Source organism: Gavialis gangeticus, unplaced genomic scaffold (assembly GCF_001723915.1).
Source record: "Gavialis gangeticus isolate Ggan-Ray unplaced genomic scaffold, GavGan_comp1, whole genome shotgun sequence".
Taxonomy (NCBI): Eukaryota; Metazoa; Chordata; order Crocodylia; family Gavialidae; genus Gavialis; species Gavialis gangeticus.
The window spans coordinates 13,041,060-13,055,972 of NW_017728964.1; the positions used below are offsets into that span (position 1 = coordinate 13,041,060).

The window sequence follows — 14,913 nt, forward strand, 5'->3', positions numbered from 1 at the left end:
ACTTTTGTCGGTCTTTGCTGTCTTGTTTGGAGCGAGTGGAGAGCACTGCTCAATTGTAAGGCCTGTTGGGGAAATGTCCTAAATAAGTTTCCCTACTCAAAGAGCTGTCAAAATGGTGATGGGATCAAGCTTTAAGTTTTCTTTAACTTAGTTCTGCCTGTCTAATCTAGGGCACATGGTAAGGTTTTCCCATTAAGAACAAATAGCTGGTGCCTCCCACCCTTGGGAGCAGCATGAAGCCCAGGTCTTTTGTTCACAAAATCACCCCTTAGTGATAGAGAAGCTTCTACCAGGTCTCACGTGGGTTATGAGTGTAAGCATTGGCTTCCTAGGTATCTCTAGTCAAGGGGATGCATGCAAAACGATGTTACAAACAAAGCAGAACTGGAGAGTCTTGATTCAGTGTGTTAATAATGCTACTTTCCCTCTGTGCAATGTGTCATTGCCTCAAGTGGTATCATGGGAATGAGTATCAGAGTTGAAAATGGCCAAGCTGCTTCTGGAGCTGGGTAGTGGATTGAATTACTGTAGTTTTGCTATGCCGTTCAGTGCCTTTGACAGCTTCTGTATTCTTTTCTTTTCCTGTCCTTCTTTCTAGGGAGCTACTTTGCCAACCACTTCATCATGGGAGGTGAGAAGTTTGACTCAACGCATCCTGAGGGTTACCTCTTCGGAGAGAACAGTGACCTGAACTTCCTGGGGAACAGACCCGTAGCGGTATGGGAGCCGTGCTTAATTCAGCTGTGTTTGCAGATAGTTGTAATGGAACTGGAGATTGTGAGATCAGAAAGTTGAAGGTGGGCCCAAGCCAAATGTCACAATGGGCTAGTGTGATTAAAGCACCCCAGACTCTGCTGTTACTGGTGTCCAAGAGAGTGTTGTGGCTAGCACCGTGTCTAGCCACCTTTGATTCCCCAGCCTGAGTGGCCAAGTGCCCATTTACATCTGGGTCAACTGGGGACAGCCTTCAGCACAAGCCTAGGGTTGTACTCCAGCTCATGCTTCTTAGAGGTTTGCAAGACCTCCTAGCTGCTCTGCTGCTGTGTGCAGGCATCTTGGGAGATATTGGGCTTAATTAATTGTCAGGTTCTTATGTCATACCACCATTGTGGCATCTGCCTCTGAGTTACCCCTCTCCACTCCAGATTTTGACCCAAATCTTACTGATGGTTGGAGGGTACATGGATCTGGGTGTTTGGGCCAGTATGTTGTAAAGATGGGTGGGAGCAGGTGGCTGTACATATTTGCATCCAAGTCTGAGCTTCCTCCAGGTTGGGTTTGTTGGCTGGTTTCAAACCCATCTCAACAATTACAATATGTGTAAATGATACTTCCTGGGTGAAACCCTGGCCCCATTTTAAATCAGTGGCACAATGCTTATTGACTATAATAGGACTAAGATTTCATCCTGTACCAGATGCTCCAGGCAGGTACTCCGGTGCCCTTCAAACTTGTGGCCTGCTGTCACTGGGTCTTAGAAAAATCTACCCTGCCAATTGCATTGAGCCACGTGTCAGTTCTGGGCTGTGGGGAAAATGGGACACAGATCTGAGCCCACCCCTTCTTACCTGTGACCTGAGCTTGGGGTTGAACCCAGGCCTCCAAGGGAGGATAGACTGGTACCTTCACCTCTTTCCTGTACCAGATCTCCCTTTCTTCTCAAGTTCTCTGTGTGGCAAACCCCATCCATGGCCATATAGCAGTGTCTGACATGTCTAGTTAGGATCAAGGGTGATGAAGATGTTTTTGCAGGCTGCACATTTCCAAAAGTTGGGCCCTTATAAGACCATCCATCTAGTTTACATGCCTCCATTCTCTGAATGGGTCGTCCTTGGGTCCCACGCTGTTTATTTTTCCTGTGATTGGCTGTGCCCATTCAGGTTAATGGAGTGCTGATGTTCTGTTAAGGCAGCTGTATTTTGAATATTGGGCTCCTTGTATTCCAGAGGTGAGACATGGACTGCACGGGACTCATCCATTTCCACCAGTGCAGTAGACTTGGTCTATTGCAATGGGGCATCTCTGTTGTTACCTTTTGCTGGTAACATCATGTTTAGGAGCCACCAAGATGCTGGGTGAGCTAAATCATGGATCCTAATCCTGGGGGTCCTGACACCCTTCCCATCTCTCAGTATCCAGCATGAGGGGTTGTGACTAAATGGAGCAGAGGGTGGCAGGTCAAGACACTGGGGGAACTATTGACAATGGTGTTACATGGAAATGGAAACATCAACATCATGAACTGCATGCATAATCCCACTGCTCTAATCCAAACTGCATTATGTGCTTGATTTGTGCTGCTCACTAATTGGCTGTGTGAGCTTGAGAGAGAATTCTGCTGTTTATATGCATGAATGATTTTAGCACACCCTTAAATCCTGGCTTCTGATAATCATTTTGCAGATTGATTGACAATCTGCCACCTTTCCATGTTGACTTTTGAATTTCCACTGGGAGATTGCTTTCTCTTTCCCACTTCCCGCTTTGGAATAGCAGCACCAGTTTGGATTAGCACAAGCTGCCTTTGAATTAGGTCGGTAATAGAGCAAAAGGCTCATTTTCCATGATGAAGTTGCTTTGTTTGTTGAATATTCAGTACAGCTTCATAACACTGTACCTTAAAAAAGCAACTTGGAAAAAAAATGCAGCTAAAGAGGAAGAACCTCTACCACATTCTACCAGATTGACTCTTGTTGCTGGGGCACATGCTAATTTCTACAGTATTATTGTGAATCGCCTGCTGCATCTTGTTGCTTGGACATGATGGTTATTTAACAGTTGGGAAGGAAAGTTCTGTGCGTTTCAGGTCGGATGAGCAGATCATATTGGGCTCTTGCTGGAATGAAGAGGGATACCGTGTGCATTGTGAATTACTTTCTTTTGCTGCCTGCACTTGATGGTTATGATCAGTTTTGCTTGCAAACTCCACCAGGACATGTTTGTAACCTTACAAGACTTTTTCCAAGTCCACAGGACTGATTCTTTCACTTGCCCTGTTGTAATTCCTTTGGGTTCAGTGGCATTACTTCTGATGTGTGACTAAAAGAAATCGAGCCCATGAATTTGCCTGTCGACCAGAGACAATGCTGTTTTCTTTTAATTGGCCTCTCCTTGGGGACTCGAGGCAAAATCAGGCTCTTATCAGGCATGTAGAGGTTCTGAGACACCATGATGATGATCTTCATTTATAGGACCTGAATCATGATAGCCATTTAATAGGGGGTTATTCTTTCTGTCTTCCACGTGTTTGAAGAATAAATTACTATGATGGAGTAACAGAAGCAAGTTAAAAATAGAAGAGTTTCTGTCTTCCAAGCTGCCCACAACTTGAGGTTTTTAATTGCATGTTACTCGTATGAGCTCTTATGTATGAAAGCTTAGGCATCTCTGATTCAGTTAGTCTATGAAGTGCATTACTACTCTGCCTTCTGCCTGACTTCAGACTAACAATGCTGCCTACCTCTCTCTGCCCATGTTGGGACATGTCACTTGCTTTGCTGGGTCTGACCAAACCGGTGGAGACTAATACAACACTGGGCCACAACTGAGACAATTAAACGTTTTTTGTCGGATCCTGAGCTGTGGTCTAGCCATCTCCTAAAAGCCAGTCGAGATGGGTCTTTTTTTGCTGCTTTAGATTATAATGGAATCCTTGGGGCTTATGAATGACTCGGTTACAAAAAGAAGATGGGTATGGGGACAACTCACACAAACCAACATTGGAGGAGCCTGCTGAGGTACAAGTGACTTGATCAAGGTGAGGGCTGATGCTGCAGAGGGTTGTGATGTGACTCTCCTGTTTGGAAGAAGGGACAGAGACCCCAGGGACTAGCCCCTATGCCATGAGGGTCAGTTTGTGGAGCTTTCCTGTTATACATGGCTAAGGTTGCCATGTGCCATGCCAGAGCCAAGGCCTTCAGAGTCCAATCTATGTTGGGTAGTCCCCACACAAAGCTCTTGGCTAGTATCAAGCCACTCCTGCCCCTCACCCTAGTACGAGTGAATACCACACCACAGCTCAGGATGAGACGTTGCCCCAGCATGTCCCTCAAGGGGCCCCTCTTCAGCTATGAGCTTGTCCATATCCATGGCCAAAATGGTCATTGCTTCGCTTCACGTGGCCTTGATGTGCAAGAGAGACAGGATGGCTTTGTGGTGAGGGTAGAAACCCAGTATTCAGGAGATCAGGGCTCTGCTCCTGGGTTGTTGCATGACTGGGGTCAAGTCACTTGGGACCCTGCAAAGTGCTGAGTCACTGTTTCCACTTCCTGAAGCTCCCCGTCTCTCTCATGACCTTTTCTGCCTACTCCACAAATCCATCTCAACATCCTCATCCTGGAAACCCGCTGCTTCTTCATTGGCCAGCGCTCTTATCTGTCTCGTAGCTCTGGCCTTTTCACTGCCTGGTAGAATTTTTCCATTCAGAGGAATTAGCATTAAGTGATATAGATCACAGAGCTTGCCATTCATCTTCTTGGAAAGGCCTTGCTTTCTCGTGTACACGATGGCAGCTGTATTCTCCATTCTCTCCTGCAGTCAGATGGTCAAGATCTGTCTTAAATTAAATCCTTTTAAAACTCTTTCTAGTGCTATTCCTGTACATGATATAATGGCCCTATTGACCAGAAGCAACTGAGATAGGGGCCCTGCAGCGTTAGACATATAGGCTCACTGTCCCTGTCCCAAAGGCCTTGAAAGTTAACCCTTTGACCCTAAATATTGAAGAGATGGAAAGTAGGAGAAAGGAGATATTATCCCCATTTTACAGGTGGGTACAAACAACTTGTTGAAGGTCTCTAGGATGCTCTGTGGCAGGGCCGGAAACAGATCCCTGATCTCATGTGACCTGTTCTGGTCCATAATCCATGAAATCATCCTCCCCCTGGTTAGAGCATCTTGTTCTCTGCTTTCCCATACAGTACTACTTCTTAAATTGTTGATAGATTTTGGCTAGTTCTGCAACTGGGTGATTTATAGCAAAAGGATTTTATATTGTGAGACACTGTAATAAAAAGGAGAGTGCCTACTTTTGCTAGGATCATCTACAGCTGTTTGCAGTATTCCCTTATGTCAGGAGTTATTCTTAATAATAGCCCAGGGGCTGGAGGACTATTTGCCTTCTGTTCATCAGTCCCCCAGCAGGCTCTGTGGAAGTGAATGAATGAGCATGTAGTTTATAAAGCCATCAAGTTTGTCTTGCTCCCTTTTGCAGGGGCAGGGAGGGCTTCCTCCATCCCTTGCATGCATTTTTTGCACCTGACAGATTCATGACCTTGGAGCTGCATATACTGCTTGCTGATGGCTTGGGAGGATTTCATTTTTGGCTTGTAATGTATTTAAAAGGTGTTAAAACTCTTGATATTTAGAGAGAAACACCTGTTTAATAATTGCACAGCTCTTGCAGCTTGAGCTAAACATCATTTGCCATGTATCTGAGTTTGTTTGCATGGAGATGGTATGTTTCCATTGAAGCTCTTCTACTTCTCTTTTTTTTTAAATAGTGGAATATAAATACCGGGCTTTTTGCTGTGGATTTCTACAAGCTGGTGTGATAACACTCTCCAATATCTTGCTGTATCTATCTGAATTGCCACTGAATTCCAATGCAGTGCAGCAGTGAGGGAGAAGGAAGCTTTTGCTGCTTATTAAAATCAGTAGGAGTCCCTTTGCTACCCTCCTGCTCTAGCCATGAGCTCAAGGAGTCCTCCTGATTTGCAGTAAAACCCTATAAACTGCCCACCGGGTGTGATTCTTCGTACCGGGGGCCTTGACTTCATATTGTCTACACCAGCAGGGAACGGAAACAAACAGCTTGAAAACAGCAGAAAGAATGAATACAGCATTGCAAACAAAATTACATAGCTTGTTCTTAATTAACGCTGGCCTCGAGCTGCAGAGCTCTGCTCTACATTCAATTTTGCCAAGGTTCAGGGGGTGTTTAGACCTGGGGTCTCCTTTTCCATTTGGCCTCTTTTTGTTAGCCATGAAGGCTTGCAGTCAGGCCTGAGCTTCCTTTTGCGGGGCTGAGAATTTCATTCTAACCTGTGTGTTGCCCTTAGATGAGCTCTCAGGAGTAGTTTGTCCCGCTTGGAAGTAGAGAAAGATGCACTAAGTGGTCTCCTGAAGTCCCTTCTTGCTCTACACATCGGTGATAGTTATTCTCCACAGCACTGTTGTTGTTATACAGAATATTCCCCCCAAAACCTTCTGCAGAGTAAATATGGTTATAGCCTCTGAGCTACAGCAGTAGGCTCAGAGATACGATTTGGAGTAGAGAGATAGGAAGGAGATTCAGAGAAAAAGACTTCTGCATGAAGCATGAGTAGACTAGATAGAGGCAGCCAATGCCAACTAAACAGAGGGTGATAGGCAGAAATACAGAGAGACAGGGGAGTGCAGTGATGGCCTAGTGGTTTGGCCTTTTGACTAGGATGTAGACTTGGCCCCATATTTCTAGTGTGGTTGTGGGCATTCAAGTAGGGGTGTGTATATTTTTAAGGTGTTTAAGTGTCTCCAGCCTAAATGTCTTATCCAGGCCTTAATGTAACCCATACCTCAGATCCTCATTGCTGAAACACGGCCAGCAGTGCTATTTCGCAATGCTCATGGGCACGACAGCAGCACTGCATCCTAGTGAAGATGGAGTTGGTCCTGTGAAGAGTTTTGAAACCAGGGGCGGTGGTTTTGAACAGGATCCTGAAGGCAGGGGGAGCTGAATTCCTTTGGCTTTTAGTAGCCAAAAGGAGCTATATGGTTTTTTTAATTCTTTAGGATGCTGTGTGCCCTGCGGTGTTCTCTAGATTGCCACTGAAACCCCCTCCTGCTGCCACCATTTTGCCAACAGTTGAGAGTTGGGGTGCTGCTGTTTTTGGTGTCCCCCTTCAGACTGCCTGGGACCTGGTGACTGGTTCATGGAAGAAATCCATGTATATAGGGTGTCCCGGCAGGGCTGGGGAAGATGTACCCTACACCAAAGCCTGACCTTTGGGCAGCCTGGACTTGGCATGGAGGCCCGAGCCAGTAGAAGCCAAGGGGTTAAGCCGTCTCTGTCTGCTTCCATCATGAACTCCTCTATTGACAGGATAAACAGTTCCTTCATATCGGAAGAGGAAAGGGGGCTTGCAAAGAAGCCTGGCAACTTGACGCAGATTATTCTAGACAGGCTCTTGCTCTTTTTCTTCCCCCGCTACCTCCTCCTTTCCTTCAGGTCTCTGTGTTGGGATTTATTTATTTAAAGAACAGCCGCGAAGTGCCTGTGATCCTCTCCCAAGCCGGAGCTTGCCGCATTGCCAGGCAGCTCAGTGAAGCGTTAAATGTCAGATGCTGTCACAACCCCCCCAGGACTCGCGAGACGTGAATTGTGGGCAGTGCTACCCTTGCCGGCCCCGGTCTACGAGGGACGAGCAGGAAGGCGGCTTGCTGGCCTGACCTAATGGGGGAAGGAGGAGGCAGAGAACCTCTTGGTGGGATGTTAGTGGAGACGAATTGATTTTAAAAGGAAGGAACCTAGTTGTGTTTAAAACTGTGATTGAATATAGGTGGAATTCTTTCAGAAACCCCCTCCACCAAACAGCCACCCTGCGTTATGCACCCCCTCATTGCACCACTTTTCACAGTGGCCCTGTAAGTTCCTTCCAAGGCAAAGGTAAGGAAGACGCCAAGGGTGATGGAAGGCCACCTCAGTGGGTATGTTCACGAGGCCACTCCTCCCTTCACACTGTCAACCAGGTGAAGCCATTCAAGCCAGTGGTGTCATTAAGATGGCTTTTGGCCCATGTGTTGGGGTAGGAGATGCTAGGAAGCTACATGGACTTCCTGCTGCCATCCCTCATCTCCTCCATTGAATTTAGAGGTGTGCCCTTGCCAGCAGCTTGCTTGAGCTCTGCTTGCTCCTGAAGGGGATTGGCACCATCCTGCAGCTGCAGCAGGCAGTTGTAGGAGCAGACGGATGGCTCTAGATTACACACCCTTTTTTTTCCACTAGGCATCCAGTGTGACGGGTTTTGGGCTCCCTTCTCCCAAGCTCATTGGCCCCAAGGTGAAGCATCACAGATGTGCTGAGCGGCAGTGTCATAGCTCATTCGCTAAACCTCTGGGTTTAGCATCTTTGCCCTGCCAAGCATATTGAAGTTCAGTTTGTCTAATCGTTATGCACAACAGGCGTGAGGAGCCCGATTGAACCTTTCCATGCTGCGTTCAACAGCCTTCCCAAGGGCCACGTGGTTGATTTGTGGAAGGATGCACAGAGCTGTATGTGCTGAGCAGCTGTAAGGGCCCTGAGCTTCCACTTGAGATGGCAGATGCAGCGGGAAGAAATGAATGGGAGATGGAGGCTACTGGGATTCACCCCTTCTGTGAAATGCTTCCCCTTGGCACATAAGTGACCCCAGTTTAGGTCCGTCTGTGCGGTGGACACTGAAGGTTATTGTAGTGCTAGGGCTGTATGAGCCAGCCTTAACCTAGCTTGCTTTGGGGTTAGTAACAGGTCAGCCATGGCAGCGTGGAAACTCGGTATAAGGGAATTTACTGTGTGTCTTAGGAAGTTACTTAACAGGGTACCTCGCTTATGTATGTCTCCACTTCACCTTGGGCCCTTGCGGAGCCCAGTCATGAAGCTGATACGTCACCTCTGATTGTTGCTGGAAGACCTCCTAGCAGTTGCCCTTGGAGGGATCTCAAAGTACTTCAGTGCATTAAAAGCCTCCCATGCACTGCCTAGGAGGCAAATAAGCATCGTTTCCATTTGACAGGTGAGGAAATTAGGGACACAATCAGCCCTCCAGCAAGTCACTGGCAAGGTCAGGACCCCATGTTCCTACTCTAACCGCCACGCCACACCACAGCCCTAAAGGAGGGAGGTTATGTACGTCCTGCTTTTTCAGTCTTGTCAGCAGCCTGGAGGGTGGTAGGGAGCCGAGGTCAACAGAAGAGGTCTTGCAGGTCTTCGCGAGGAAAGACCCGAACAAGAAACGTCAGGAGGCAGACAGGAAGCGTGAGACAGGAAGTGGAGGGCTAATGGAAACAAGCTGTTAACATTTACCAGGAAACTGAAAACTGTTCAGAACACATTTCTTGCATTTCACTGCCAAATTAGCCACTGGTCTATTTTTACCCGCACAAAAAAATCACCAAAGATTTTGCAAGCATTTCATTGACCGTAAGCTGCCAAAAATAATGTTAAAACATGGTCAAAAGGGTGAGTGAAATTGGTCTCTCTAAAGCCCTTTTGTTAAGGGAGAGAGAAAGGGGAGGGCATCATTCTGAAAAGCCCCCTTGTGAGAGGCCAATTTATTTTGCAAAAGCTAAGGAAATTCCAGCTGTAGGTGCAAAGGGGCACCGACAAGCAGCTCACCCTCTAATGCTTCCCTTTTTGTTCCAGGACTCGCTGCTAGCCATTTCCTGTATGGTGAGTACTTCTGACATTTGTCGCGGTTTGACATAGTACCAGCCTCTGTATAGCACTAGCCCTTCATTTCGGGGAGCTTCACCCCAGAGGCCCAGGAAAGAGGGATATCAAAACTCGCCAAGATGGGCCCAGTCCTAAGCCTGGTTCTGAATGCATCTGACCTTCCCAGGAGCTCTGAGCTAGGCTGGTGCTATCTCTAGCTAGGGGCTGTTTGAATATCCCTTTGTCATTGATATTTCATGCTCCCGCCTGAATTTTGTGGCTTAGGTTCAGCTCTACCAAGCGGAGATTTTTAACCCTTCATCACAGCTTTCTCTATTCTGTGCATTCCCTTGGGGGATGTCGCCCATTTAGCATCTTGGGTCTAAGGCAAGAGAGTGGCCAAAGACATCCTAGCAGCCGTCCATTGCTCCATTTCCCGGCAGAATCTTTGTCCTTTGTTTTCTCCCCTTCCTTGTTCCTTCTCGTGCTGTGCTCTGTCATCGTGACCAGCAGCGGTGGCCCAGTGACAGGCCCTGACTTGCCTGGGCTAGAGGAAGGGAAGCAAATAGAGACTAGAAACATCCCTCCCTGCTCAGAGAAGGCAGCCCTCTCTTTACACCTCAAAGGTGCATCGGGGACACTGCAGTCAGCCAGGCTTTGCTTTTCCATTTGTGTCCGTAACTGCGCGCTGTTTATTTACTTGCTAATCGTGCAGTTCTTGCCAGCAGGAAATTCGAGCCAGATAATTGCTCACTCGCCTACAAAAAAGCCCACTTTGTGTCGTTCATCGGCATGTTGCTTGCTGTGCCGCCTCGCTGCCACTTGTCTCTGCAGCGCCCAAGGCTTTCGGATGCCTCGGCCTTTCTCAACGGCTCTTCGCACACCGAGCAGACGGGCTTCGTCCTCACAGTGGCATGCAGGAGATTCTGCTCAGCGTGGCGCTTTATAACCCCCTCGCATTGCCCAGGCTTCCTACCTAGGGATATTAGTGATTTATTATCAGCTCATCTTGCCTCCCTGCCTGTGAATCCAGGGAGATGGAAGGAGATCTCGCAGGTTGCTTTTCCACTTGCAAATCAGACAATTGTGGAGTAAGCAGCTGTGAGTCCCACTCTGAATAGAGCAACCGCCCGCTGTTTCTGGTACCAGTGTGCCACACATCTTGGGTTAGGCTTCTGGGGGATCTTATCTAGCGCTCATTGGAGAGAACTTGGCTCAAAAGTTCCTCTTAGCCTTGGCTGATCACACGATTTTCCATGCGTGATATCGATCATCCAGAACCACCTCTGGAGATGCTCCTCTCCTGCTTATTGACTGAGGATACAGCAGGTGTCAGGCAATATTCATGCACGGGGCTCTGGATTGGGATTAGACATTTGACTGCATTTGATACCTGCTTGGACCACAGACTTCAGGCATGTCATTTAATATCCCTGGTGCTTCAGTACCACCTTTGTGAAATGGAAATAATGCTTGTTACCTCTCTAGGAGGTTGTGAAGGTGAAATTGTGGTCTTGCTTATATAGCCATAGCTCCTACAACACCTACCCATGGCGTAGGACCCATCATGGTAGAGGTGCCCACAGACAATTAAAGGACAGTCCTTGGCCCAAGAATATACAGTCCACACTTATGACTAGAGGAGACCAAGGGATACAGATGGACAAATGTGGGGACTATAAGGCCCGTGTGAAATGAGGTTAGTCAGGGTCATGGTCTGGAGTCTCTGCACACACTGACCTAACTTTTTTTGTTTAGGGATCCTGGCAAAGAGGAGTTTTAATGAGGGCTTTGACAGTGGAGTGGTTTTGGGGGTGTTTATAGGGAGCTCCTGCCAAGGGTGGAAAGCTATGGAAGAAAGCACAGAGGTGCTTGTTTGAAGGGACAAGGGGCAGTGGCCACTGGCACCAGTGGGGTGTAGGCAGGAATATTACATGAAGCCAGAGAAAGGGATGATTTTGAGGCTCTCAGGTACTACAGGATGGGGGGACCACATGGGCACCCACATAGCAGCCATTAACCCAGGGGTGGGCAATTATTTTGGGTGGAGGGCCGCTTACTGAGTTTTGGCAAGCCATCAAGGGCTGCATGACAGGCAGCCAGGGGCAGATAAATATTCATTTTCTAAATTTTTTAGAGGCCCCGCGGGCCAGATAGAATGGCCTGGCGGGCCGCATCTGGCCCCTGAGCCGCATTCTGCCCACCCCTGCATTAACCAGTATCTTCATGCTGGGTCTGGAAGTAGGATGGATGTAGGGCTCCTCTGTTAAGCCTGTTAGATGGAGACTCCTGCTGAAGAGAGAACATTTGGTAGCTCAGGAGATGTCTGTGGTTGGCCATGCTATTACTAGCAGAGGTAAGGCTGAGGTTTGGGGTGGGGAGGTGGAGGGCAGATACTGGCTCATCAGTGGTTCCTGATGGTAACAGACTTCTACTGGCTGAATGGAGTTTGAACATATGTTTGAGATGCTGTTTGTGCTCACGTCTGTCCTTCAGATAGTCTGGACCCAGTCCCATAAGCCATTTTAGAAGCTCTAACCTAGATGAGGCAGGGAACCTAGGGCCAAAACATGCAAGATGGGTGCTCTTAATCCCTACTAAAGTCAGTAGAGGCTAGAAGTACCCATGTATCACATCACTGTGTGCATCCCTATTGTACTGCATAATAGCCCAGTCCTCAACGCCTGCCCAGCTAGGGATGAATGTAACCCATTCCTTTTGCTTTTTGACATACCCACTTTAACTCCATATGAGCTGCCACTGCATGCTTGATGCAGGGCCCAGAAATCAGTCCCAATTTCCAGTTCCTTGCCCAGGCGGCAGGCTATGGTGTCTGATAAATGCAGCCTGGAGGAGGAGACCGAGGCAGTCAGACCTAGATTTACTACTGCAGTGTATCAGTGCTTAGCTGTAGTGCTGGCTCCTGGCTGCAGGGTCCTGCTCTTCTGCTCAGAGTTATACTTGGAGCCAGGAAGGAACTTTTCTCCTATGTCAGTATGGTGAAGACTGTGTATGGAGGGGGGGGCTGGACTCAGCAACCTAGGAAGCCCCTGCCCTATGTGTGGTGTTGCCAACAGTCATGATTTGCATGGTGAGTTTTGCCGTTTGTTGCTTTTCTTAGCGCTCCAGCCGTTGGAGTAGGGAAATCCATGAAAATCTCCATTTTCATTCTGGTGGGGAGGGAATGTGCATTTTTAGCCTTCAAGGTTGCAGAGCCCCATGGGCTGGATTACATGGATCCATGGGCCAGATCTGGCCTTCAGACCAGGGGTTGAATAAACCTGTGCTGGACAAGTGCTCGAGATCAGAATATGCATGAGTTCTGTGTGGGAGCTTCAAATCTGAACATAGATTCAAAATGGTGCAGCCTTGGCCTGTCTCTGAGGAAGCCTAACCTGGTGCAGGGTATGCGGAGGCGGGAAGGAAGAAGGGAACCTGGCCATGCATGTGTGCTCAGCACTGACAGTGAGATGGAGGACTTGGGGGTGGGAGGATATGTTTGTAATGCTTCCACAGTGCCCTGAAGAGTACTGCCTCTCCCAGACCCATGCATCAAACCCAGCTATGCAGTAGTGGAGCCCTTGGGTATTTCTGCCAGTTGAGCACTGGGATCTGAGCCAGTTTCTACAGCTAATCGCACCTGTCTGTGATGGACAGAGAGAGCCCCAAGAGAAGGTGTCATGGGTGAACTCCTTCATCTGAGTAACCATCTGGAGCTGGTAGGGCAGCCGTAACTGTATACAAAGTCTTATCTTCCAAGGTTATAAGGGGTGCAAACAGGGAAGAAAAACACACGAGCAGAGTTGCTGGAGGATTTGCTCTGGAGCCCCTAATCATGCTGCAGTGAGACTGGTTTCACTCCAATGCCTGCATTAAACCAGGACAGGAGAAGGGTTTCCTCAAGGACTCTTCACGAAGGCTTTGAAACCACATGTACATCTGTAGTCACCTCCACCATCCGGGCACATGCACTCACTCCCCGTCCTATCACCTGTTGTGTGTCACGAGAAGCCAGCCTGGGACCCCTCAGCCCTGGGGGAGCTGGCTGAGTCTTTCTCTCCCCTTTGGAAGTGAATGAAGAAGAACCACACAAGTGCTCAGGAAAGGGTCAATGTGTCCACGTGGGAAGTTACTGCAGCACAGCCCTCGCGCTTCAGTCTCGCACCTTCATCTCTTTCACACTCACTTCCCTATGTAGGCGAAGCTGGAGCGGATCTTCTCACAGCTTCCCTGTCCCTCTGACAGTTACAGACAGCTTCGCCTAGGGCTGAATTTTCAATTTCTGATTTGAAAGCCGCAGCTTAATAGTTGGTTTTCGGTTTGTTGTTGTTTTAATGTGCTGAGTAATTACTGCACCAAAACCATGTCACCAAACCGATTGAGATAAAGGTCAAGTCGAGCCAATCTTTTCTTCGGACAGTTACCCGCCATGCACTTGCGAGCAAAAGGATTGATCTCCTTAAATAAATGAGAATGCAAAGCAGAGATTTTTTTTTTCCTTTCAAGAGTATTGCTCTGTTACAAATCCTTGATGCTCTAGAAATTCCCTGTTACTGCCATGCAGGTTGTCATTGGGCTCCAGAAACACAAGGCCTTAGCACAGGAGTTGAAGAAGAATCTTTACTATTTAACAACTGTACAGGGCCTGGAAAACACAGCAAATCATTTTATTTAGGGTTAGTTAACGATCTTTCCTAGAAACACTTTTTCCCCCAATGAAAACTGAGTTTTCAACTAAAATAAAAAATAAAAAAACCCTTTTTTTCTTTCCTAAAAGCTTCCATTTGGGGAAAGTTGTGATATTTTGATAATTTTTATGAGAAATTTGACCAAAAACAGAAGTAATTTTTTTTTAAATCATATTTTTCTATGAGACTCTTCCATAACTTTCCACGTTGGGTTCTACCCTGTAGTGGGCAGGTGTAGTATTTGGGTCCACCCAAGATGTTAACTTGTGTCATAAGTAAATTTTCTGGAAAATGTTTATCGGGAGAATCATTGGGTGACAAAGGGGTAAGAACCGTTTTTGGTTGAGCTATGACATTTTGTCAAATTTGAACCATTGCCCAGAGTTGCTTTTATTTCGGTGATGATTTTTCAATAGGAAGAAAAGGATAATCTAGTGGCTTTGGATTGTCTTGCTTTTGTTTCAGGGAGGTAAAAACATTTAGCTTCTACTGTATTTGGATCCATTGTGATTGGATTTTGCTATAAAAATATTTATTCTGCTATGCAATATTTGAATATTGTTTCAACATTGTTGCAGACTTAGGGATTCAGAATAATTTTTCTTCTCCACTTTTCTTCCACTTCAGGGTGGTTTCAGTACCGTTGAAACAATAATGCGTGTTCTGTTTCATTCAGTACTTAGTCAACAGAACCCAGTGATTCAGGAGTTATTTTTCACTTTTATGTTCCAGCTCAGGATGAAAAAAAACGTTGAGAGTTAAGAGTTTCCTGTGGAACAGACAGTCTAGTTTTCAGCCAGCTTTATCGTAAGCTGTAAGGTGCCCCCCCCCCCCCCC

General features: G+C 47.2%; 1 protein-coding gene across 1 annotated transcript in view; it reads left to right on the forward strand.

Moving 5' to 3' along the window:
- Positions 1–14,913, forward strand: part of RNF157 (ring finger protein 157) — a 95,066-nt gene that overhangs the window by 14,321 nt on the left and 65,832 nt on the right. Inside the window, exon 2 of the mRNA XM_019501648.1 lies at positions 562–717. Within this exon, the coding sequence (XP_019357193.1) occupies positions 562–717 (156 nt within the window). The remainder of the gene's footprint in view (positions 1–561; positions 718–14,913) is intronic.